A 27,388-nucleotide genomic window follows, 5' to 3' on the forward strand; every position below is an offset into this window, starting at 1 on the left:
ATTTGTAGTTACTGCTTAATAGGAACTTTGAATGGGAGCTGGTACAGTGGTTCCCCCACTTATCTGCAGTTTTGCTGTTATTTCAGTTACTGGAAATCAACTGTGGTCCAAAAATATTAAATGGAAAATTCCAGAAATAAAAATTTGGAAGTTTTAAGTGCCATTCTGAGTAGCATGGTGATATCTCATGCCATCCTGCTCCTTTCTGCCTGAGATGCAAAATCATCCTTTTGTCCAGTATATTCATACTGTATATGCTGCCTGCCCATTAGTCACTTACTGGCTGTCTTGGTTGTCAGATCAATTGTCCTGGTATTGCAATGCTTGTGTTCAAGTTACCTTTATTTTTCTTAATAATGGCCCTCAACCACAAGAGCAGTGCTGCTGGCAATTTGGATATGCCAAAGACAAGCCACAGAGTATTTCCTTTAAGTGAAAAGGTGAATACAGTACAATAAGATATTTTGAGAGAGAGCGAGAGAGAGAATAATTATTACAGTATATCGTTATAATTTTTCTATTTCATTATTATTGTTAATCTCTTACTGTGCCTAATCTATAAATGAATTGTAAACTTTGTCATAAGTATATATGTATAAGAAAAACATAGCGTATATAGGGTTTTAGGCATCCAATGGAGTCTTAGAAGTGTCCCCTACAGATAGGGAGGGAGTACTCTGTAAGGCATGTTGAACAAATGATTAGCTGTATGGTATCCATAATGGTCAACTCATGATTGCAGGTTATTTATCAGTTCATTAACATTATTGCTATGCCTGAGCTGTTCCTGAAAAGTGGACTCTGAGCCATTTGTTGTACAAGGTTTTTCCTAAGAGATAAACAGATGTGGGCGAAGCAAGGCAGAAGGACTCAAAGTCTGTTTTCCTTTCTCTGCTCCAGAGTTGTTGTCTGATAATCTCAATCCCCCAATCCATTACTAGAGAGTGATAGGAGGGGAAAGTAGCATTTATGATCTTTCCTTAAAATTTTAACCTCCAGTGATACCAACAAAAACACTGAAATTTTCCATTGAACAATTTTTAGTTTCTTTAGCCAAAAGAATGGACTCTCATACTACTACAATGAGTGTAACCAGCACCATTTTGGATGGAGAAGCAGAGTTGAGTCAAGTTCAAATGCACCACCAGAGGTGTCCCACAACATGCTGGAGAATTCTGATGGACATTTTTGCCGTATTCAGCTTTACCTGAATAGAGAGATGGGAATTCTTATAAACAAAGTATTTAATGTAGCATGATGAGCAGTATTATTTATATTTTAAATCTTTTTACAACAAATATCATTATCCCCATCCCACCAAAAAACAAACCAAAAAAAAAAAAAAAGAAAGAAAGAAAATGAAGAAAAATCCCAAAATCCCATACAACAACTAAAAAGACCAAAACAATTATTTCAAGCAATGATTTTTAAAATCAAAATTTTAGTATAACAAAACATTAGGATCTTCTATAATTACCCATTTTGAAAGCATTGTCTTTACCACGTTTCTGACTTCCTAACCTCTGTACAACTTAATGTAAAGAACCGAAAGTTATTACTATATTTTTAAAAATGTGTCAAACCAGCTAATGGATGCTTTATTTTCATTACTCCTTTGATTTATCATTAGGTAAAAGACTTGTATACTTGGCAAGCGCATTTATTGAGATATTAGAAAGGGCACTGAGAGCATACTGATTTGTTAGGAGATAAATTGTGCTATCCTAGCATAGTCACGTAAATTGCAATTTCTGGCTTTCAGCCTTTATTTTTACTAGCATCAAATAGCTTATGCACCAGTATACTTGATAATTATAGTTATTATTGAATATCAAAATGTATTAAAATATTTCCAACTATTTATGTTAAAAATCAATCTATATGTAGGTAAAGAAATGTTGCTTTAAGTCATTTTTAAAATTGATAATGCATCAATATGAATCAAGGGTACCTGAGATTTTGGCTTCCAGTGAAATATTTCAAGCATATAAATCATCGCATATGACTTTCCAATTCAGCAAATGTATTGGGAGTAATAATTCAACCATCACATCTTTACTTGGGAATACATGCTGTAGAGTTTTTCCATGCTGTGCTTGTTTTTGATACATATTATTGCATTGAAGATTGATACTTCGGTACATTTAGAAATACTTTAGTGGTAATACTTAGGCATTGGGAAGTAATTACTGAGCTCTAAATTAGTAATGCACTAAAAGAGACATTTTAAAAACAATTCCAATCAACTGGTCTGATATGCTCAATTAGTCTTTGGACTATAGGCAGTTATATATAAAACATTTTTCAGCAAAAGAGAGTTCTTTGTTTTTATTCTTTTAGCTTTCCAAAATAGAGTTACATTTTAAAAATTAAGTAAAAATATAATATTTGATCAGCTACTCCTAACAAAAAAATACAGTGTCTTGTCAGCTTATAGATATCACATAGACTTTCTATACTGCACTGTAGTTATGTTTTTATAAAGAATAAATAAATCTAAATTAGTAAGCAGCTAACTAGACTACTGGGTATTACAAGTATTTAAACCTCTGGTTCATTACTTAATATTTTTGAGAATATATAAATAACCTTTGCTTTTCTCTTTTGGATTCTGTATATATTGGCTGATTCTGTTAAACAGTATATTCTTGACTTTCTACATCACTCTCATTGGTGGTGATTAGGCCTCACTTTTCATGATTTCTGAAACCTAAGTTATTTTAATAACTTGGATTTAGTAATGATTCTTGCTATCCATTGAATACCTGCTTGGCCATAGGGATGTTTGAGAAATAAACATGTACATTTCTGCTGTCCATGAAAACATCTTAATGCATGCAAGTAAAATAATCAGATTTATATTATACTTTTCAAATTTTCAGTTCCCATCAGTGTCGTGGCAATAAACTGAGCTTACGTAGAGGAATTTGAACTTTGGTCAGTTAGAGTAAAAAAAAAATGAACCTTTAAAGTGATTCTAGTGATATGTTTACTGCTTGCCCTTTACTTTCTTAGGGAGGGTTTGACGTGCCTATAAGGAATGCACAAATAAATTTGACATTTTGATAAATTCGACCAGAAAATGGAAATTTCATCAGGTAATGAAAACAGACTAGTTTAAAATAATTGAATTCCTTTCCCTCTCATTCAAATTCATTTTTACATATAGCAAAGTCCTCGATTCCCTTTCCCAGGTGTCATTTGACTATATGAGGAACAAATAGTCTCCTGCATTTTCCCATGTGATGACATCAGAGAATACACCCTATTTCTCAGGGAGCACCATCCATAATAGTAGTCTAAACAATAACAACAACAAAATTGAGATGTAAGCATACTTAGTACTTGAAACATTAATTGTTACTCTTAGTGATGTTAAAATACTGCCAAAGATCTATGATCATTGATGTTTATAAATGAAGATAATTTAAAACTGGAAAAGATGTTTTAAAAATCAATATTAAGATAAAAATTTCATCATTGTTAAATTAATATAAATCCACAGAAAAGTCCATTAGCATGCATTTGCTTAGCTAAACTGCTTAGTCTTCATGACTTTGTATAAAATATAAAGCAGAGTTTTTTCATGGAGTAAAGTAGAAAAAATTCAGAATTGTATGGAATTATATGGCATTTGTAGGTTTTACTTCTGTAGTTTGAAATGCTCACAAATTAACGGAGATTAAGTAGGAACATCATACACACTTGAAAGTTTGAGAAGATAATATTTTCACAAAATAAAAAGGATTATTATTACTATTAGATGAGAAAATAGTAAACTGAGCCACTGAATGTTTTATACAGGTTTTCTTATAGTTATCTTCTGTGAAGCTAATAGATTAAGTTCTTTGAAAATACAGTGAATTACTTACAAAGGAAGCTCATTTAAATATTCACCAAAGATATATATGTTCGTGAGCCAAGGAAAATCTTGGTTCAAGTTGTATCATATACAATAAATCTTTGTGCCAGACAATAAGGGGTACAGAAAAGTACAAAACAAATTCCTTGTCAAGAGGTCCAGAATCCAGGGTGAAAGTCAGATTTTTCTGTAAGAATAATAATGTCATTTTTAAAGCACTTTCCACAATAGTTTAGTGACTCAAATACTTCATTAATCGTAAGCAATGGAATATTTTATTTTTCTAAGAAACCAAAATATTACCAAGTCTAAAAGGCAACCTCTCACAAAAAGCAGGCCTGCAAAAGCTGGGACCTTTGATAGAAGGAAGAACTTGCAGCCAAGTTCAGAGTAAAGAAATGCCCACAGACATAAAAGCCAGAGTAATATCTATTCACAAACTTATGTTATCATTCTTTACCAATCGCCAAGCACTATATAAGTATTATTTACACTTATATAGTACCTGGCACATACTTATGTGCCAGGTACTATATAAATGTAAATAATAAAGCGGTGAATCTAGTCATAAAGTAGTGACCCCCACAGTGGGGAGTTGGGGTGTGGACATTAATCATATAAATCACAATAATTAAAAATAAGAGATAAATAATCCCTCTGGAAGATGTGTTATTACAAACTAAGACACATTCTTAGAAGAAAGGTTTGGCAGATCTTTAAGACTATAACCAGAAGAACCTGGTAGTGACTTACCTAGGCTCAGGGATGGTTTCCCTGCAAAAGTGATGGAGTCGAAATGGGCAAATAAGGAGGTATTATCCAGGTAAAGGGAGCGGGGAGGTAAGTGCAAGACCTCTTCCACCGAACTAGGAGTATATGCCAAAGCCTGTGAGTGGAAGAAACAAGGCACATTAGAGGAACCAAAAGGCCAGTGTGGCTGGAGTGGAGAGAACAAAGTGGATGGTGTTATAGGTGAAGCTGAAGAGGTGGGCAGAGGCCAGGTCCTGTAGTCTTAAATGCTTGTTTTTATTAAGTGCACCTGTTCTTAGCAGCCAGACTGGCTTGGCTAGAATCCCAGTACTGTTATTTTCTAGTTAGAAACCTCAAGCAAGTTCTTTAATCTTTCTATGCCTCAGTTTCCTCATTTATGAAATGGGATAATATTATCTGCCCTCAGATGTTAGGATTAAATGAGTAACAAAATATTAGAGATTATTATTCATCATGTTATTACTTGCATATATGATTTTTATATATTATGTATGTTATAGCATTATCATATAATATTATTTGTTATTTTGTTTTTATTAAGAAGAGAGACAAATATGTTTTTGTTCTGGTGCAACAATCCAATATAGGAAAAAACTGATGATACCAGAGAGAGAGCAGGGAGAACTGAGGGTGAAATGTCCTTGAATAAGCCCAAGGGGGTTTAATTAAGTACCCAGAGGAACTAATTGCTCTTAGATAAGATAAGGGCCTGGTGGGGGTAGATGGGTAGATTTTATTATGGAAGGATGAAGAAATTCTATTCTAATTGCTTCTGTTTTCTATGTGAAGTAAGAAGCAAAGTCGTCAGCAAGGAGCAAAGAGTGAGCAGGGTTAATGGGGATTTGAAGGAAGAGGAGATAGAAATGCTCTTCTGAAAGACTTGGAGAGTTAATTCACTAAGGGATATAATGTGCTTGCTGGGCGTCATGAAGAGCCGACTTGAGGTCTGGAATCATGAATTTAAAGGAAGACCAGTCATGTGGATTTTGTATAAGCTTAGGTGCAGGAACAGAGCAGATATGAGTTGTACTTAATCAGTATTGTAATTTTGCAAGGGGAGTATGTTGAGGGAAGGAAGCAACAAAGTGCCTGAAATTATGTTGTGGACTGGATGTGTGTGCCCCTGCCCCAAATTTATATATTGAATCCCCAGCTCCCAACGTAATTGTATTTGGAGAAAGTGTCTGTGGGCGGTGATAAAAGTTACATGAGGTTGTAAGGTGGGACCCTATTTTGATAGTAGGATGAGTGCTCTGCTAAGAGGAAGAGACACCAGAGTTTGCACTCATGCTTGCTCGCTCCCTCCCTCCCTGTCTCTGTCTGCCTGCCTGCCTGCCTGCGTGTCTGTCTGTCTGTCTGTCTCTCTCTCTCTCTGCCATCATGCCTGTCACTCAGAAGAAAGGCTATGTGAGGACTCTAGGGAAAAGAAGAATATCTGCAAGCCAGGAAGAGTGATCGCAACAGAAACCAAACCCTGCCAGACCTTAATCTCAACTTCCAGCCTCCAGAACTAAAAAAACAAATTTCTGTTGTTTAAGCTACCAAGCCTATGGTATTTTGTTAGGTGACCTGAGCAGACTAATAAACCAGGAGAGTATGCTGGAGGGAAAAAGGGACAAACTGTGTGAAAGTACATACAAGTAAGTGAATATAATGATAGACCCAGAAGACTAACCAGATAAGGAGAGAAGTGAACATGGTGGTGGGGATGAATGATGGACAACAAAATTTAAGGTCAATGGACTGGAAGCCTCAGTATAGTTGAGGCATTAACTGGAAAATAAGATAGTAGGAGAGTAGAATGAATATTTGACAGTGAGATTAAGGAAGAGAGTCTTACTGTTAATGGCAAGGAGTAAGTGTATAACTGTAAACGGAAGACAAATTTATTGAAGGTGAGGAGTCAGAGAACTGAGAAATCACAATTTTGAATGAGGTGTCTGTGTAGAGATTGAAATCAATAAGAATAATCACTGGAGGACTGATGGAGAGAAAAGTAGAAATTCCAAAGGCAAAATATTTAATGAGTGGATAAAGGTACAAGCACATAGATTTGAGTGATATTTGGAAGCAAAATCAACGGGAATCAGTCATGAATTAAAATGAGATGGAAGAAGGTTAGGGAGCGGTAGCCATTAAGGATAACTCAGGATAACTGGTCCTTGACTTAAGCCACTAGGTGAATCATGGTATCATTGGTAAGTTAGAGAAGGCTGGGAGAAGTTCAAGATTTTGATCTTAGATGTATTGAATTTGAAGTGACCCTGAGATATCCAAGTGAAGATATTCAGTAGGTGGGCTGATATTTTGGTCTGGTGACAGATGGAGGGTTCGTTATGGAAATAGAAATCTGTGAAGTGTCTGATGATGGTTAATAATTGAATAAATGAGAATAGGGCCATTGCCTAGGAAGTAAGTATGGAAAGAGAAGAAGAAACATCAAGGACTGGGCTTTGAGTAACTTCAGTATTCAATGAGCAGACTGAAGGATGTGAGCCTTCAAGTGAGACTGGTAGGAAGTGGAAAGAGATAAGGAAACCAGGAGAGTATTAAGTCACAGAAGCCAAGAGTAGAGAGGGTTTGTTTGTTTGTTTGTTTGTTTGTTTAAGGAAGGTGTAATCAATAGTGTTGAAAGCTAATGAGGGGCCAGGTAGGCTGAGACCATAAAAATATCATTGGATTTACTGACATGGAGGCCTTAGTAAAAACTTCTTTAGTAGACTAATGGAAGTGGAAGATAAATTAGAGATTGGTGACTAAGGCAGAGATGAGGGAAAGGAGAAATGAGAAAGCAAGATAAACTACCCTTTCAAGAATTTTGGTTTCTAAAGGGAAAGAAAGGTGTGGTCATTGGAGGAATCAAAGAGATTAAAGATGGAGATTATATATATATAGCTTTATGATCTCGGTTAATGTATAATTTTATTTTCAAGATGGCAGAAACGCGTCTATTTAAATCTTAATGAAATATATATATAATTGAGAATTTTAATGTGAATTGAATATGTTAGTGAGAAAAACATAACTGACAGCGGAAAAGTGGGAGGGGAGGGAATGGGATCCTAACTGCAGGTGATGGGAGAGCTGTGAGGACTATCACATCCTCTATTACAACAGGAAGGAAAGGGAGCAGATTACCCCAGGACTCAGTCTGTTATCATATTGCGTTCTGTCTTCTCAGTTTCTGGGTGATCTAATCATTTTACAAGAGAATATTATTGGGGGAGGGAGTGCAGTACACCTTACGCTCTTAACGCTGCAGTGAGAAACAAGGAGAACACCAGCTCCATCTTCTGCTGCAGGCATGTTTGTAAAGTGTGAATGAGGAAGCAGCTACCACTTGAGCAGATTATGGGAGAATCAGCCTTGCCAGATTTCAGCAAGGGGGGCATTGGTTTCAGCAAGGGGGCATTCGGAAAAGACAGAAAATGTATGGGAGTTTGTCATTTCTGAGAACACAGTGGAAGTTTTGGGTAGATCGTAATGACTGAGAAAAAATTTGTTATTCACAAGAAGATAATTTTCAACCCCAAATCAAGCAGTTTCAGAAGCAGTTTAGCAGAATGGTGGGGATTATAAAGTGAAATGCAGACCTTTTGTTCGAGGAAATTGGCTATGAGAGAAAAAAGGAAGATGGAATTCAAATTCTATTTGGCTTTTTGTCTTCTATAGTCTAGCTAATTATCTATGAGATTTCATTTCCGTTTTGTTCCTTAATATAATCTCTATTCAGATAGGTTTCACATACACAATATTTTCTAAAATCCTTTCTTTTATGCCATTGTTCATTCTTTTCCTCCTGCCCAGAATACCCTTTATATATTTTTTGCCTTTGTGAACACAACTCTTTCTTGAAGACCCGTTAAAATCTACCTCTCATCTTTCTTTTTGTTTTATATTTTTCACCGTAAAATAATGTTTGTTGTAAAACCATTTTTCATATAATTTATATGAAGTTACAAGTTAAAAACCTACATAATACTATCACTCAAATATGCCATACTGTGTATTTTTAATACTTCTAAAATTGATAAATATTTCTGTTCCACTTAATACTTATACTAAGATTTTAATGACTGTCTAATATTCCATTGTATAGATGTACTATAATTCATATAAATATTCTCATATTAGCAAATTTACATGATTTCCATTTTTTTCCTATTGTAATCCAAACCTCTTTTACATAATTTCTTGTCTACACAGTTAATAACACCTTTAGGGCAAAAATTCTCTAAGTAGATTACTAATTCAAAGAGTATTTATAATTTTTTTTAAAGCTCTAGATATACAGAGGTGGATTATTTTCCAGAAAGGCTATAATTTATCCTCCTATAAGCAGCATTTATGAGTATATAAGACACAACTTCACTGTTAGCATGGAGAATTTTTTAAAATTCTTATTTCCTGGGTAGAAAAATGTCTTCCCATTTGGCCGTATCCACTGGATGTTAGCTATATCCTTTACCCATAAAACATAGTATTTTAAATTGAATTGTAAAATATCATTATTATTGTTATTCTAATTATAAAAGTTTGTTACATGCTGACTATACTGCCTTATATTTGTTGTTGTTTTTACCCCATTGTTTTCCCAATAGAATATATTGCACCGATCAGAATCTTTACTGAATTCTTCATTCTTAGAAGTCTCATGTTATAGTCTCACTCTACAATCGTAAAATTTCAGTCACTTGTCTTGTGTGGTTCATCAATAGTTTCTTTCATATTAATCTTTAATTGCCAGAGAGGTAGTGCCTTAACAACAAGAGTAGGGAATATATTTATCACCACTTAGATTTGTAATCGAGGTTGTGTTATTTGACTTCTAATTTGCTTCTAAGCTTATTATTATGTATATTCTCATCAAAATATATAACAAATTAACTCATTGTATGTTAATTACCATAACATTCTAGAAGAAGTTATGTATATTTAAAGCCTTAGGGAATAGATTATTTTTCTTGATATCTTTATGCTTATAGTAAGATTTGGGGCGAAAATATCCCTGGAGTATATTTAAATTATTCCAAATCTTTTAGGATTGTATATTAAAGAAACATGGTTTTTTGAGCATGTTATTTGAATCATAGTTAAGTGAAAGGTGGTGTGAACCATCTGATAAATGATTTTTTTTTTTCACATCGTGCAACCCAACTTTTCTGAGCATGCTGGCTTTGCAAGGATTTATAGTACCCTGCCTTCATACTGGAGTTCCTTCAGCTTTCTGTGAAGCATTCCAACTAATCTGGAGGTTAAGGCATTCCTTGATCATGGATAGATCTGATTGCTACTCAGCCCTGGAATTCTTTATAAAATTTCAGAACGTGGGCTAGAAATTGACTTAGGGAATCCAATAAAGTTGCAAGTCTTGGCAGTCATCCAAGCTAAATTTATAGACTGGAAGAAATATGGGCTTTCCATTGTTCTCTTTTTCACCTTTCTGGGGTTTCTTTTGTGTGTATGTGAGTGTGTGAGTGTAAATTTATCATTTTGCTGACATTGGAGTGGAAATAACCATTGAGGGAATCCAGCTAAAGAATTTTCACTTTGGATCTTCCCTGGTCTTTCCGAACTTTGACCCAAACCTGCTCCAAGAGTGAATTTCTTCTCCCTCTGTAGGATGTTGGTGTCATAAAATAAGTTGTTTTTGAAAATGAATCATGCTAGTATAACAGCCGACGTGCACATTTGCCAGCTAGGTACAACTCCCAAATCCCTGGTCTTCCCCTGGCTCTGTGGGAGCCTTCTTTTTGAGGCACAATCTGAGAAAATATAATCAGTTATATCGTTTCTGTTCATACTATGAAACAGTGATGGGGGTAAGAAAACAAGCTCTGACACCTCCATAGACTCCAGTCTTTTTGTATGTGCCTGATGCTCTGTAGTACATGGAGATCCAAGGAGTCTTCCCACATCTGATCATTGAAAATGTGTCTTATTCTTACAGAATGGGTTTGCTGTTGTGAGGCCCCCAGGCCATCACGCTGAAGAATCCACAGCCATGTAAGTACCAGGGACTGTTGCCCATCTGCAAGCGCCACGGTTCCTGGCAGTCACCTGCCCCGTGCATGTCTCTGAAGCCTCTAATTGTTAGCAGATGGACTAAGAAATCTTGCAAGGTACTCCCAGAAGCAGATTTATGGCTTCAGAGATCATATAGCATTTTAAAAAATGCTCTGAACATTATTTATAATGGTTTTCCTGGCTGATTTGCTTTCTTATTTCTCTGTTCTTCTCTATTCCGCAGGGGGTTCTGCTTTTTTAATTCAGTTGCAATTACCGCCAAATACTTGAGAGACCAACTAAATATAAGCAAGATATTGATTGTAGATCTGGTATGTATTCCTGGCCAGAGCTGCATTTTCAGTGACTCTAGATAAAAAGGAGGGAATTTGTATTTCTCTGTTAGGTTGTCTTGCTTTAACACTTGCAAACAACTGAAGGGTGCGTTTCCTTTGAATGTGGAAACTCATTAAATTCAGGATTGCAGTTCTGAAACCATAAACATTCACGTTTCACTTTCATGGTGTTAACTGCAATTTAATGAGAAGAAGGCGCAGATCAGGGCAACTTTTATGATCCTTAAATGAATTGATACTTCCACAGTTAAAATAACCCAACAGAACCTGAATTTACTTTTCCCTACAGAATATAGACTTTAAACAGTCAGATGTGCTGGAAAGAATGCTGTTGCTTTGGTAACCAATTGGCCACTTCCCCTGGTTAGCAATCATGTTGCTTGTTGTGCAACAGTGGTATTATTAAAACAAGTCAGCATGTCATTCTTTCTGAAAAGATCTCAGATCATGTATGCCAGTTTGGGATGACTCCTGGCAGGGACCCTGAGTGATTAAAAGTCAGAGGGATTAGATTAGTCTTGCATTTTACCATGATGCATTCTTACACAATAGAGTTATAATTTGTTTAACAAATGGTTTGTTTAAATGCGGATGACACTTGGCATGTTGTCTATAGTATATTCATGAATAATGAGCTGGAGATCTGCCCAATACAAAAGGACCAACCCAGGAAAGGGCGAAAGAGAGCTGACTGGTGATTTATGAGCCCCGTTTTCGGTTTGCCTCCAGTTCACAAGGAGGTGTAATAGGTTGTCTGACAAAGCATAGACAGGAAATGAACCCTGGCATCCAACGCGAACCTGCTACATCTGCACTTAATTAATTTTTGCAGGTGATAAAAGATTTAAAGGCAAAATATGTTAAAAGTTTTTTTGAAGTGCAAGGCTTAATAGTCTAAATCTTGTTCATATCTGCACTCATAATTAAATCTTATTGAGAAGTCATGGCCTCACCATCCAGCCCTCCGATTCAGTTAGGCAAGCACACCAAAGGGTTGAGAGAGCACAAACAAAGCCATGTGAAGAAATACTTAGTTAAGTTAAAAATGAAGATAAAAGGAATGAAAGACTGATAAACATTTGTACTGCTCAGTAGCAATGGATGTTTTCTATGTACTGTATTGTACAGCCTTCGTGCAAACACTTTGGTGCTGAGAATATCGAAACCCATGTCTTTTCCAAAAGCGTTTATGTTTCAGTGTAGGTCATAGTTCACCATTAAAGAAATGTGTTGAAGGCCTAGATATACTACAGCAGCAAGGTCTTAAAACTTAACAAAACTGAGGACATCAATACCTATTTTCCCATGTACATGCAAAATGACATTTTAAATAATAATTATTGGTTTGCATATTTATAAGAGAGTAAATTTTAAAAAATAATATGCTTCTAGTACTGTAAGTTCTGCTAAAAAGATAAGCCAAAAACTTGAACAAAGGATAGCAGATAAACATCAAGGATTGAGGCAAAATTTTTCTAAACTTTCTAAATTTGTCCAAATTATAGGGGAAGAAGAATTTTTTCCTTAAGAATCTTTTAGTATTACTTTCTGAAGAATATGCTCTGCTACTATTTTATAGTTCGTGAAGATAATCAATAACCACTGAGTCCCTTTGAAAACACATTTGTGATATCCAAACTCTAAAGTAATGAATTGTACAGTAGACTTGAAAACTAAAATGCCTAGCTTGTGATAGATGGACACTTTGCACCTCAGAGGATTTGTAAAGTTTTGTTTTTGTACATTAATATAAGAATAAAAGACTGCTAGAGATAATTCTATATGATTTATAAAATAAGTTGCTTGGTAGCTCCAAGGAGTGTCCCGTAAGCTTACTGGCCTTTGATTATGAATTTACTCCACTATCCAATCATAAAGAATACTGATTTCCCAGCAGGCTGTAGTAGAGGAGAAGTTTTTGTTTCAGATTCTCTAAATATATGAAGTTCTGTCCAAAGGGCTGCCTCTGAGATCACCACCAGCCCGCCTATTCTTGCTTTCAAGTTGTCCAAATTCTGCAGCTGCAGGGATCCTTTGAGGAAATTCCCGTTTCTTCCAGCTGCCGAGAAGGAAGTTTTAAAGTGCCACGTGGCGCTGAGACATCCGTTCTCCCTGGCTGACAGGTCTGTTCTGCAAGTGAGCAAAGGAGAAGGAGTGAAGGGTCTCCAGTGGTGAAGAACTTCATTCCTGAATACCCGAAGTCGCTAATTTTAGCTAATCAGCGTGAGCTAGCTCCACAAAGTCTCGGGCCAGCAGAAGGCAAGCTACTCCACTGTCCAGCAGCTAGTTCCATCATTTTTATGTGCCTCGTAAATAGAGAGCCAGGGCTCTAACTCACCTTTTGAAGGCCACAGCCAAATTCAGAGGCATTGAGTATTTTAGGCAGGAATGATTCTAGTTGATTTGTGGAGCTTATTCATTCCAGTTCTCTTTCTGGAGAAGATTCCAGAGACATTCAGGTTGGTGAGGAGAGGGAGCAGGTGCACTTGATTTTCAACTTGCAAGAGCCTATTGTGTTCAGGGCATGAACCTGTTCTAGAAGTATGATTTGCCTGCATAACTCAGGGTAGCTTTTATTTAATGTACTTTCAGGTGAAAATAATATGTTTTAGGCTTTCTTCGTAAAAGAAAAGTCACTTTACATGTCAGATTGTGGGCATTTCCATTTTTGGCCAAGCTTTAAACTCAACCAAAGAATTGTCGCAAGTGTTTACACTAAATAATTATAAATGATAATATTAGCTAGTAGGATATGTTATTTATTCAAAGCTATTTTAACATCATAGTGAAAACATATTTGTTCTAATTCCTTATATAGAATAAATTTTCACAGTACATTTTGAGCAGTAAAACATTGAAATGATTTTCAGCATTTCTGAGCAAATCTTGTATACCAGATCTATTTTGAGGCATTTCATGATTTAGTTAATTTCATTGTTATAATAATTTCTCACAACACCAGTGATTTTCTTATATCAGTCTAGTATATTTTGTTGCTAAGGAGAAAACATCCTCAGATCATACCTGAGCATTAACTACTTCATATGAATATTTTGCAACAGAGAAAGCTGAATAAATATATATGTGTATATGTATAAATATGTACATGTATATATAAATGTACACATGTGCGTGTATATATATATTCTCAAGGTTATATTGTAAGTTGTTGCCCAAAACAAAAGACATATTTTGTCTTACTTTTATCTCTAAATAGTTTGTGAATATTTAATTAAGAATTATCTAAGTATTTTTAAATTGGATTTGTGTATTTCAATGAAAAATGTCTGTTGAAATATTGTAGTGCTGTGGGCAAGACTATATTTTTTATTCATAAATTTATGCAATAATAAGCATCCAACACATTTTTCAAGAATGAATGCTTTTATATCTAAGATAAATTATCATCTTTTATTTGACATTCTTAAATAAACTTTTACATCACTAAAGAAACAGAAGTAATCAAGGCAATATATTTTTTTTGGTTTTCAAAGTGTGGATGCATTTAGGCCTAGAGCAAAATTTTCCTTACAATGCTGACTAAAAATTCTATCATGTAGTAGAAATGCAAACATTCCTTCTCTGTTGTTTTTCAGAGCATTCTGTTTGTCCATCCTCTAGGTATGCAGTAGCAATCTCTGAAGACATTGTGGCTTAAACTATTTCATTTTGTTCACGTAAAGGAAAATAGTTTTACTATCTTCTCCTTCCTTTCCTTTGAACATTCAGAAATCCAGGAATTGATATATTTTCAGCATGCTGTTTTTTTTTTTCCTGATGAGTATGCCTTGAGCCAGAATAAATTTCTGGAATGATGCATATCTTCCCTTGTATTTTATGTATCCTTAATTGATTTTGGATGCATGTACTATATAAAAGGCAGAAAGGATTAGTGTATGTCTACACTAAAAGAAATGGGATAGCAAGCTTAGTGCAGGCTTTCAGGACCCACTAAAGGGAGGCTTTGGTGGTGTCTAGTAAGGGATTTCTAGGCTGGAGGTTGAAGTGGAGACAAGTTATATAAACCTCAATAATGACCACAAATCTCACTTCACAGGTATATTTGCTAAGAGAATCAAAGAGATAATGACCGTAAGTGTGAGTTAACAGTATATTAGTTATACGTTTGGCCTTTGGAGTAAGAAGTGCATTCAAGACACATCATGCAACTTTTCTGTATAGTCAATAAATTACTGAAACTCTCTGAGTCTCAGTTTACTTATTTTTAGATTAGGAATAATGCCATATATCTCATATAATTGTTAAATAAGCCATGCAAGATATTTAATATAGTGATATAGTGCCTGATGCAAAAACTACAGAAATCGTTTTTGAAAATAGTGTTTTTTACTGATATAAAATAAAGTACAATATAAGGATATAGTTACAAATGACCAAAACTTTTTTTAACAGGACCTGGAAATCATAGCTGTTACACATGTAGCAGTAATATTATATTGAATACAATATGTAGGTTGTTCACTTTTAAGAGTCATGTATTTTATTTTTGTTCAGAAGATATTTGAAGGTATATTAATTGAAATTCTTAGCACTTGAAATCTTTTTTTGAGACATTTTAAAAGTACTATTAGTGTATTTTCCCATTTCTTTTATAATTTTTAGCAAACGTCTATATCATAGAAAAATTAGAAAAAACAACCATTTGTACAAATATCTGAAGAATTTTTTTATTCGTTAAAATGACGCAGGTTTTTTTGTTTGTTTGTTGGGGGAAGAGATTGTGGTATGGGGAATTAAAAAAAGAGGGGAAAGAAGGCTGGGAAGAGAGTCATGATATAATATTAAAATTAGACAGATTGGACAAGATGCATAAAAGCCCTTATGCCATCTTTCTGGTTTGGATGAAATGATTTAATAGCTAATGAGCTCATGCTCCTGTGTCTTTGACTTGCCATCACAATTTTACCAAAATAAAGTATGAAGTCTTTTTTGCATCTGGCATCTCTTTTGAAGTTATTCTAACTGCTGAGGGATTGCTAACTGAACTGAACACTTTAAGAAAGCCAATTTACTCAGCTGGTTGCAAAGCCTTTGACCTTAATGGTGGGACTTGGCAAATCAATGCATACACGTATGTTTAGTGTTCTGTCAAGAATTGCAAAAATGCTCTGTAAGCCATAGATCCTTCTGCAAAATTCTAGTTTGTAGTTTAAACATTAGTCTTTCTTCAGAGGCCAATGAGGCTAGTTAATTAAGCCTAAGGGGTTATGAACTGTTGGCAGTTAATAAGTCATAAAATTCCTCCATAAAACAGGATGCGAGATTCCATCACTGAAGCAAAGAGTACAAAGGGCCGGTGTATAAATATCTAATTGTACCAAAGGACTGGGCTTTCTCAATGACTGCTCATCTGGAGTCTCCAGGGCATGTTCGCTGTGGTTTCCTGATTTTTAGAAGCCAGTTTAAAAAATGAGTGCATTAAAGGGTAATTTGCCTGAAAGTTCAGGAAGTAAAGGGGGTGGTGTGGAAGCAAGCTGAAGGGGAGAGAGAAAGAAGACATAGTGAGAAGACAGAAAATGAGAAGGAAGGTGGGCTAGAAAGACAGAGAACTCAAAATCAGAAAAGTTGTCTCCACACAGAGTTAGACATGACTGTATTTGTCATCTGTTTTCTTTTCCCTGTAGGATGTTCACCATGGAAATGGTACACAGCAGGCCTTTTATGCTGACCCCAGTATCCTGTATATTTCACTCCATCGCTATGATGAAGGGAACTTTTTCCCTGGCAGTGGAGCCCCAAATGAGGTTCGGTTTATTTCTTTAGAGCCCCACTTTTATTTGTATCTTTCAGGTAATTGCATTGCATGATTACCCATAATTTTCTTGTCCTTTGCTGGTGTTTTAAATTACACGAGATTACTGAATTGTCCCACGGGAGCAAAAACCAGTGCAGAACAAGTGCATAACCCAGAGCACTAGTTGTCAAGCAAGGGTGGGCTGATTTGACATGTTGTTTGATGTTTATTTCGAGAGCTCACATGTGTTTGTTTTCCTCTCTTCTTACTTTCTTCCTTGTGTACTCCCTCTACCTACTGTGGCATGGCTTTTCTCTTCCCAGGTTGGAACAGGCCTTGGAGAAGGATACAATATAAATATTGCCTGGACAGGTGGCCTTGATCCCCCTATGGGAGATATTGAGTACCTTGAAGCATTCAGGTTGGTACTTTTTTCTTTGAAAGTGGAAAATTAGAAAACAAATGTCCATGGGACTAATGCCAGATATAAAAGAGAAATGTAAATTTCTAAATGAGCTGAAGTGGCTAAAGGAACGATTCCATCAAATCTCAAAAAAAAAAAAAGAAAAAGTTTGATTTGGGGGATCTGAATATTGCTACAAAGCCAGTAAGGAACATATGTACAAAAAAAAAATAAATAAATAAAAAGGGTACATAAAGATTTAGTTGTATCATTGGTGAGTATCTTACCCCATTCAGTAGGTTGCCTTTTTGTTTTGTTGATGGTTTCCTTCATGGTGCAAAAACTTTTTTGGTTTGATGTAGTCCCATTTATTTATTTTGCTTTTGTTGCCCTTGCCTGAGGAGACATATCCAAAAACATATTGCTAACAGCCATGTAGAAGAGTTTACTGCCTATACATCTTCTAGGTGTTATGATTTCAGGTCTTAGTCTTTTAGTACATTTTGAGGTTATTCTTGTATATAATATAAGAAAGTGGTCCAGTTTCATTTTTTTTTTTTTTTTACATGGCTGTCTCATTTTCTCAACACCATTTATTGAAGAAACTATCTTTACCCTGTTGTTTTATTCTTGCCTCCTTTGTCATAGATTAATTGATCAAATAGGTGTAGGTTCGTTTCTGGGTTCTCTATTCTGTTCCATTGATCTATGGGCCTATTTAAAAAAAAAAACAAAAAAAAAAACATATCCTAAAAGAAAGCTTTTAATTGGTGCCTTGCTGTTTTGATTAGTATCATTTTGTTGTATAGTTTGATATCAGGTAGCATGATACTTCCAAATTTTTTTCTTCTTTCTCAAGATTGCTGTGGCTATTTGGGATCTTTTGTGGTCTGTGTAAATTTTAGGAGTATTTGTTCTAATTCTGTGAAAAATGCCATTGGTATTTTGATAGAGATTGTATTTTGATAGATTGCTTTGGGTAGTATGGACAGTTTAACAGTGTTGATTCTTTCTTTCCAGGGGCATGGTTTATGCATTCATTTATTTGAATCTTCTTCAGTTTCTTTCTTCAGTGTTTTATAGTTTTCTGAGTACAGGTCTTTTACCTCCTTCGTTAATTTTATTCCGAGATATTTTATTCTTTTTGACGCATAGGGAATATAGTCAGTAATGCTGTAATAACTACACATGGTGTCAGATGGATATTAGACTTGTTGGGGTGTCTTCACTTCATGAAGATATATAAATGTCTAATCACTATGCTGTACACCTGAAACTAATATGATATTATATTTGAACTGTAATTGAAAAATAAAAATAAATTTTAATTAAAAAGTTTATTTTAAAAATATCTAATTTTAGATAGACCTAGGCCTGCAAAAAATAAATAAAAAGAGGGAAAAAAGATTTTATTAGTAAATAGTTTGGAAAAATCTGCTGTTATAACATATGACATGATTGAGAATGGGCATGAGCATATTAAATGGTCTGAGAAGTCCTTCACTACCTATTTAACTGTTGAACAGACATTTCCCAAATGGCATTGGAGTATACGATTCCTTTTGCACATAGCACCACTTAGCATTCTTAGTTCTGAGGAGCTAGCTCACTTTTGAAATATTGGTCTAAGCAGTCTCATTTCATGGTAGAGTAAATGACTTTTCTCTCTCATAATATGTGTATTTTCCTCTCACATTAAAACGTCAACTAATTAATTGGTTGTTTTTAGTTCCTCTACAAAATATAGGCAATAAGTGAAATGTACATTTATGTATACATATTGCATTCTGCTTATCTTTTTCCAAGCAAGGAACTTTTAATTTAAACATGAAATATAACAAATTAAAAGCTTTCTTTTGGGATATGTTTTTTTTTTTTTAAAGACATTTATTCTCTGGAATTAAAAAGAATATTTTAGTCTTTGAGAAGGTCTCTGTTTTAAGGAAAAATACTAGATTGTGTCAATAAGTGCTTCGCTTGCAAGATTTTAGATTTTAACCTATTGGTAATGTATGATATTTTGGAAATTTTGTTTAGTAGAAAGCAAAAGCAAACAACTACATGATAAGAAACTTTAGACGCATTACTTTTTTTAATTTAGAATTTATAAATTCCCAAGGGTAAAATACTGTTGATTTATTTAAAACTTAAGGAAACAAGACGGCAATTTTTCAGTAAGTACAGTTTTGGCGGGTTTCTGTTGTACTGTATATCAAGCATACTTCAATTTCTCATTTGAGGGTCACTTCTCATTCGAAAATAGGCCCAGGAAGAATGATAGGAAATCACCGTTTTCAAGAAAATACATTAATAAATATATTGGGTTTGGTATTAGAGTTACTAAGGACAATTCTACCCACACTTCAGATTTGTACTTTCAAAAAAAGTATTCATATATCTACACTGTTTACAGAAAAAAATAGCTGAAATACATTTATTTCCTTTAAGATTTGAGTAGTCCAAGAAGATATTTTGTGTTAATTAGCAGTAAAAATAAGAATTACAGTAAGAAACTATAGGGGTTTCAGTGTTATGAATTCTGTTTGCCTGGATATGCAACTGAACAAATATTATTACCATCTTAAAGGAACTCTAAGGATATAATAAACTTTAGTATTATATCACATATAAATTTGTCTCTTTGTACCAAGTTAATCTGGTAACTTACATGATAGACAGATTAAGTTCTCAATATTCCTGTAGTATATGATCATGTCTATTGATCTGCAATACAGAATTCTTAGTTTTTTTATGATCATACTATTTATGGTACTAGAACTTTACATAAATGGATCATGCTTTTACAGCAGAGAAAGATAATTTATATTTTTTACCTGTTGTTTTCACATGACAAAGTGAGTGGTAGATGAGTTTTTTTTTTTTAAAGAATCCCTTTGCACACAATTTTATTAAATAATGTGAAAACAAATATTAAGTGTACATTATCAATTTTTGATTGAAACGGTAAGTGAATCAAGTGCTCATGAAAGTGACTGAATGTCCTCAAGGATGGCATCTTCTCTTTGCCTGAAATGTGGGACACTTTATACTCTCAAACTTTTCTAAACTTCCCAGGATAGTCACCATATTTAAGCTTAATTAGAGGAGAAGCACCATTATTTAGCTAGGCTGTAGAAATATAAAATGTGGCTTTTAATGTTCCTGGTTATTTAAAAATCACATTTAAACCATAATAATTCTGTTAATTTTTAACTATACCATGTCTGTTTGCCATTCAACGTGTGTGACTAAAAATACTCATGAATTTGTTATGGAGAAATTAAGTAAATCATTCAAAAAATATTGATTGAACATATTATATGCCAGGCTCAGTGATGAGCACTTGGAATTCAGAACTGACTTGCTGTTAGGGAGCATAACAGAAGTGATACTATTCTGGAGAACAGATGTCCTTAGACATAGGATAAAATGAGGAACTCTCCTTGAAGAGTTTCAGGAAAAGCTTCTTCAGTTATTGTTTGACCAGTGCTTTCAAGGACGAGTAGGAGTTTTCAAGGGCTAAAGGAGGTGGAGTGGCAGGGGATTCATACTGGGCAGAGAGAATAGACTGAAAAGGATGGAGTCTTGAAGTGGTCTTGCTCTGTTGGCTCAATGCCACGAAGGTGGGATTGTATGGCAGGAATGCGGATTATACTTCATAAAGTTTTTTTGCAGGCAAAGAATTGCCCTTCTAGAAATATAAATTCCTTTCTGACTTGAGGCTTTAATGAGATAGACTCAAATAATTTTTGATGTATTATTTTATAAGCATATCCTTCTTAACATAAACTTTGTTTCCCGATATTGAAACTGGAGATCTTTCTGGCATTGGTATGTGAGTACAAGATATAAAGGTGGGATAAAAAAATAAATAGTGCCCTTTTTTTCTGAATTTTTAATTGTTTCTGGACTGTGATAAGTGTCTTTGAAGGGAAAGCCTCTCTCTGTGAAGCTACATTTATAGTGGGATATAAAATGGTTGCTTATTTTACCAGCCAAAATTTGTCACATATATTGCCCTTGTGGTTTCTATTATATCTATGGCAAAAAGAAAATTTTAGGCAAGCCAAACAGTTTTATGTTGGTTATAAGCTTTAAAGGTAATTGAAAAAATATAATGGAATATCTAAATTAGTTCAGATTGCTATTTCTTCGATTGACTTATTGTTCATCTTTGAAATAATGGAAGGGTATGCTTAAGATTTTTCACAAGAGTTTTTTATGCATTCGGTAATATCAAATATCTCTTATGTTCAACCAAAATATATTTTCAAAGTTACCATTTTATAAAATAATTATGGCTATTTTTATTGAGGTCTTACATGCCAAGTCCTAGATTAGAAATTTTATAGACATTATGGCTAATTCTTAAGTGGTTTGTATGAACCACAGAACTACTAATTGGAAGGGCCATGATGTGAACTCAGTTTTTGGCTCTAAAAATCTTTGCTCTTTTTTCCATGCCACACTGCTACACTTTTCTACTGTTCATGATTCAAAAGACTAAGGTGTAATAAAGCACACTGAACTTTTACTGAAATGTAAGACCTTCTCCCCCCGACTTAAGTCACAAATGCCTAGTACACATCGCGGCAAAGAGCTGTTCAGTAACAGGGGCCGAATGAGTCAATGAATAAATGAATGAGTCAGAGAAGAGAGAAGGAAGGATGCTAATTATAAGAGAAGCATTGGCAACCTCTGGTATTAAGTGAGCCTAGCAAAAATCTGAGGGAGCTGCATGAACCCTATTTCTTGGCCCCTCAAGGAGTATGGTTTACAAAGAACTCTGAACACCCTTTCATTTGCTTATAACAATGTCAGACGTCTTCTCTTCATTCAACAAATAATTTTACTGAATGCCCGTTAAGTAGTCTGTGGTCCAGTCACTTCAAAAGGTTGTTTCAATGATTCAGTCTTATCTGTAGTCCCTAGGTGAGTACTGGACACATTATTTTTTCTAAAGATTAACTCTTTAAGAGTCCTGCAAATGCTAAAGTCATTATTTATATAAGAACATTTAACTAGTTTTTGTATAGTGGGCAAGAGACCCTATCTCATGCTTCTAATTAAACCAAAGAGGAAAACATCTCCAAATATTTAAAAAATAAATAGCAATTTCCATTGTAGAAGTTAAGATATTAATAGTTTTTGAAATTATGTCTATCTTATTGAATTATTAAATGAGTGAATAAATGACGATCCTTGTGTGACTTGTTAATATCAAAGAAGAAGTACAAACCCCTTAAATTCTGAAGATTTTGATAATAACTGACTCGTTTGGCACGTGCTGAGGACTGGCTAAGAGAGTGGCATAGAGCTGTTGATCTGGGTTTCCTTGATGCAAACATGTTGTGATATAAAAAGTCACAACTCTCCAAGCCCCAGTGTGTTATAGTCTGTAGCTGCCATGTTAATATTTGTTAATGGTGAAGATTTCCAAAAGACAAAGGGTCTAAAATATCAGCTCTGTGGGGATGTTCCCCTCAGGAGAGAACTCTGACCCAGGTGATTCCCGTTTCATTGAGGTTGTCCATGTGCCAACTAATAAAACGGATTTGAGTGAGTTGTCTAATCTAGAAAGTAAGTATCTAGTCCAAATTTTTTCTTTTCATTGACTTATGAAGTATCTGTACTTAACCAAAATGTTTCATACTTATAAATGTAGCCTTTGCTAAAATACTTTGCCATATAACCACCTAATGTTTAAAAATTAGTATATTTGTTACCTAGTCAAAGCAGTTGAATCAGTTGAGCACATACAAACAGTCCAAACTACCTATATCTTTCTCCTTCTTTTGTTCATACCTTTTGATTTAATGGTATAAGGAAATTTAAAATCCGTAAGTACAAAACTGACTGGAAATTCAACTAGATAGCATATCTATTCTCCATCAGTCAAACTGTAAAATTCTTTTCTAGATGCAGCATCTTTAAAATAAGAACCATGGCTTTCTATGATTTCTTCCCTGCTTGTGGCAAAAATTAAAAAATATATATTCATTTAACTTAAGAGCAGAGGATAGAGTCCTACTGTCATGTTCACAGAGCAAGTATTTTTAGACAACTAATCAATAATGGTTAGCCTGGAGTTTTCTTAGAGTGGTTGGGTTTACCATGGAATGATGGTAGATAATTTTGGGCAAGACACAGAAATAAGTGCAATATTCTATTTTATCTCCTTGTTATTGTGTTAAATATGTCATTATTATTGTATTTAATTTTAGAGCACTGACTTCTAAGTAGTTGTCTCATATGTGTAGATTGAAAATGAGGTTACTAAAGTCTGCTTGAGAAATGAGATGGGACCATAGCAAATTTTTATGTTCTCTCTTGTCGATAATGACAACTAAGTAAATTTTGATGGTGGTTATTTTTATCATATTTTAATATAATCTCATGCTAAGGGAATGGAAAGTAATGCCATTGTAAAAATAATAATATAATGAAATAATAACATAGCAATATAGAACATTCATTGAGGACTTAACATTTGCTAGTTGCTCATTTCTTTTCATCTTTACAAGTTGTTGAGCTAAGTGCTCTCAGTTTCCAGATGAGAATACCAAGTCCTTTTGCATTTTATTAGGTTTCCTGATGTCACACAGCTGGTAAATAGTGATCAGAGATTCGGTGGCAATAAGTATGAGTGTGTAGACAGTAGTCCTTTGGCCCTAAGCTATAAAGTATAGTTCTTCTGTCAAGAATAGGGTGACAAAACAATAATACAGTGAGAAATTATTTGCAAATGTATTTTAGTCTATCTAGCATTTGGCTTGGACCTATCTAAATTGGTAACACTATTTTAAAATTGAAAATAACTCTTAGACTCTCACTACTCTTATATCATATAATAACTCCACATCACTTCTTTTTGTGCCTGTCCCTCATCTGACATACTAAGAGAAACTATCCAATGAAAACCCTTCCTTTTGATAACTTAAACTATTGACAATGAGAAATATACCTTTTCCCTTCTTTGTTAAAATAAATATTTTCTTATGTATACATTTAGAATTTTTGGAATGCATAAGTAATTGAACTTGAGAAATACCTAATTAAATTTTAATAGAACATAGAGTGATAAATGAGCTTTTAGATACAGTTTTGAAATAAAAAATGATTTGTCGTCATCTAAAAATCATACTCAATACTGCAAAATGATTTGGGGTCTTATTTTCTCTATAGGAGCTGTGGTTGATGCTTCCCACTTTGAAATGGATTCTCAATTGTTAGTGACAACCAAATATATTATGCCCATGATAGTATGTATTTTCCCAAGGATGTCGAAGACATTTTGGGAAAGAGTGGAATTTCTTGAAACAATTTGCCGATATGAAATACTGTACATATCAAATTGGCCCTACTACCATCTTTCCCAGACCATTTATCATAGCTTACAAATCAAGTCCACATTTTCTCTTTCTGAAGGACTTGGCTAATAAAGAAGATATGGACTTCAAATTCGAACTTGTCAATCAATCTTTGGAACAAAGCAGTTATGATTTCCATCTATTGATATTTTATTTCAATGAAGAGCAATACATATGAATTTACTGCTGGTGTGATCTACAATTTTATCCGTTGCCCAGATTCTGTTCTTTATATTCAGCATGTAGAGATGTTTTAAGAAGTTTTATCAGAACAGGTCAGAAGAAAAAGATCTGTAGGAATAAATTTTAGAAAGCTGTCAGCTCTATCGGCTCTTCAGTTTCAGCAATAAGTATACTTTAAGAACATTTTTTTCTCTTTCATCTGCGCAACATATTGTACCAATTTTCATCAAAAAATTACAATTTCTATAGGTGTGTGTCTCTAGATACCCTTAGAATTCTGCTCTTTGACCCTGGGAGTAAATTGATCTTATGCACACCTGTCTTCCTTGGGAAACTGGCAAACTTCATTTTTGAGCTGAGCATCAAAAAGATATGATATTATTAGACAGTACTGAGCTCAGGTAAAAGTCCAGGAAGTATCTTGAAGTGCTTGAAGTTTTGAAAGGTGAATTATATTATCTTCAGTGAAGAACTATTTAAAATAGTTCAAATGCTACAATTTTGTTTTTACTATTATTTTAAAAGGTCAGATCAGCTATAAAAAATTTAAAACAACATTTTTCCCTTCTGACTTAGAACACTTTAAAAGCCAAACATTTCCAGGAATTTGTGTAGCAATTATATAGTGTTCCAAATAATAAGGACTAATTAAAAGAGTAGCTATGTTCAATTAACTCTTTTTTCCTAACAGTTCTCTCTAAAATAGAAAGCAATTTGCGTGACTAGAAATGGTTTGTTTTTATTTTTAAGATGGAACAATGGACTGTAAAACACTTGCCTTTCACAAAATCCTCCCAACATACGTGGAACACTCACAGATACCAGGAAATGAAAGCTTTCCATGAAATACTAGGCCAGAAGTAGCAGATCTTTTAGACTGTTAAGCAACTCAGATCAATTCATTTACTTAAATCATCTCTTCTAGGAATAATGGAATTGCTGTTCAGTTAATTATGATATGACATAGTCAGAATGGAAGAAAAATATAATTAAGAAACTATGGGGTCATACTTTTTTCCCAGTTTTAGTGAGGATTTTAAGATTATGCTTCATTTACTGGTAAGATCAAGCCACATAAAAATCACTTTTCCTATGTCTCATTGAATTGCAATTTTTTAACCAAATTTCAGTGCCTTTAGGTCTTAGATGTGTTTTCTTGAAACTGAGTATTCCCCTGCCCCTGCCATTTCCATGATTTTACACCTAAAGTTTACCGTAACTAAATTTATTGAGAGGACAAGTAATGTGAAAAGGAGATATAATTTTTGTTTTAATATACCATAAACATAAATTTGTGTCCCTCTTTTGAGAACTAGATAAATATAATGTTTACTAATAAGAATTTACTAATTAACTTTTCCAGATAGAAAAATCATTTTGGGGATACTTCTATTCAACAGAAATTCTGTTCAGATATTGCTTCTGAGGTGCGGGGCCGAAGTTTATACCATTTTCTGGTAGGCACGAATTTCAGAGACTAGGCCAAGTCTTTGCATGACATCAGACATCTGGATGATAGACTCAGTTTTCCATATTTCATCTCAATGATTTGATGTCATGTAGATGAAAATGGTAAATCAACATCTGTTCCCATTTGTGCAGATATTTAAACTCCTCTGGCACTCTTCTAGAGGGATGAGGGCTTGTCCTTGTATCTGTTATGCATCTTTCCATCTCTCTCATGGGCACCACAGTCCTGCATATGTCTAAACATCTATTCCAAAGAGTGGCATTGCTGTAGTAAAGCCACAAGGAAGACAATGGGCTTATGAACTGCATAACTTCCAATGGCAAAAGCTTAGGAAAATAACTTTCTGGTCATTATAGTTCATATTTCACGCCTTAAAAAAGTGGGTGGGAGAAGAGAGGAGATGGATGATTTAGTCACTTTTCAATCTCAGCAGAATTTAAATCTACCTACATCTCAATTTGGGATATTTTGTATCCCACACCAATTGTGAAAAGGCCATCAAAATGGCATCTACATATTATCTTACCTCTTAAAGAAAGATACATATTATTGCACTTGAAACAAAATATTGGTTCACCTAGGATGTGTACTTTTTGTTGGTTCTTGATTTCTTGCAATTAAAGCAATGTTGGAGTTACTGGAATGGACTGAATTTCAGAAACAAATGAACATTTTTATCCAAATAGTCAAAGGCAAAGAAATAAAGAGTTTATTTGCAATCCAGAGCAAGAATGGAGCAGGCATAGATTCATAATTTAAAAATTTTGTAGCCCAAAGAAAGCTTGGTTACTGTATCCTCTGTGCTTTTAGTTTTAGAAAACCTTTCTTAGATATTAATGTTGCCACATTGGGCCTCTGACTTTGCTTTGTATACCCAAGTCCTCTCCCTACAAGTTTCTGAAACTATTAATTCTATTTTGTATTCTGGGATTTCAAAATTTAAAATACCATTGGAAAAATTATTTAGTGATGCCTTTCTCTCTAGTAAATATAATTACATCAAGTGTCACAGTAGGTGAAAAAGGCAGGAACAGAAACAATAAAATCTGAATTGTGTCATATTTTACTGATTTAGTTAAAAATCATCTGAATTAAATCCTAAATTGAGAGAACAGAAGTCTTTCAAGAATTTGTTAATATATTTCACTAAATAATATATATTGGTTTAGTTTTTTGAGGATATGACAATCGATAAAAATCAAATGATTATA

The 27,388-nt window shown here is 34.2% G+C and overlaps 1 protein-coding gene across 23 annotated transcripts in view; it reads left to right on the plus strand.

Annotated features, from left to right (window-relative positions):
- The window catches only part of HDAC9 (histone deacetylase 9), an 829,181-nt gene that overhangs the window by 642,208 nt on the left and 159,585 nt on the right, over positions 1-27,388 (plus strand). For all 23 annotated transcript variants that reach the window (XM_039862468.1, XM_039862469.1, XM_039862470.1 and 20 more), the window contains 4 exons: positions 10,584-10,639; positions 10,884-10,971; positions 16,641-16,760; positions 17,074-17,171. In XM_039862468.1, the coding sequence (XP_039718402.1) occupies positions 10,584-10,639; positions 10,884-10,971; positions 16,641-16,760; positions 17,074-17,171 (362 nt within the window). The remainder of the gene's footprint in view (positions 1-10,583; positions 10,640-10,883; positions 10,972-16,640; positions 16,761-17,073; positions 17,172-27,388) is intronic.

This window comes from Pteropus medius, unplaced genomic scaffold, assembly GCF_902729225.1.
Source record: "Pteropus medius unplaced genomic scaffold, Ma_sr-lr_union100, whole genome shotgun sequence".
NCBI classification, from domain to species: domain Eukaryota; kingdom Metazoa; phylum Chordata; class Mammalia; order Chiroptera; family Pteropodidae; genus Pteropus; species Pteropus medius.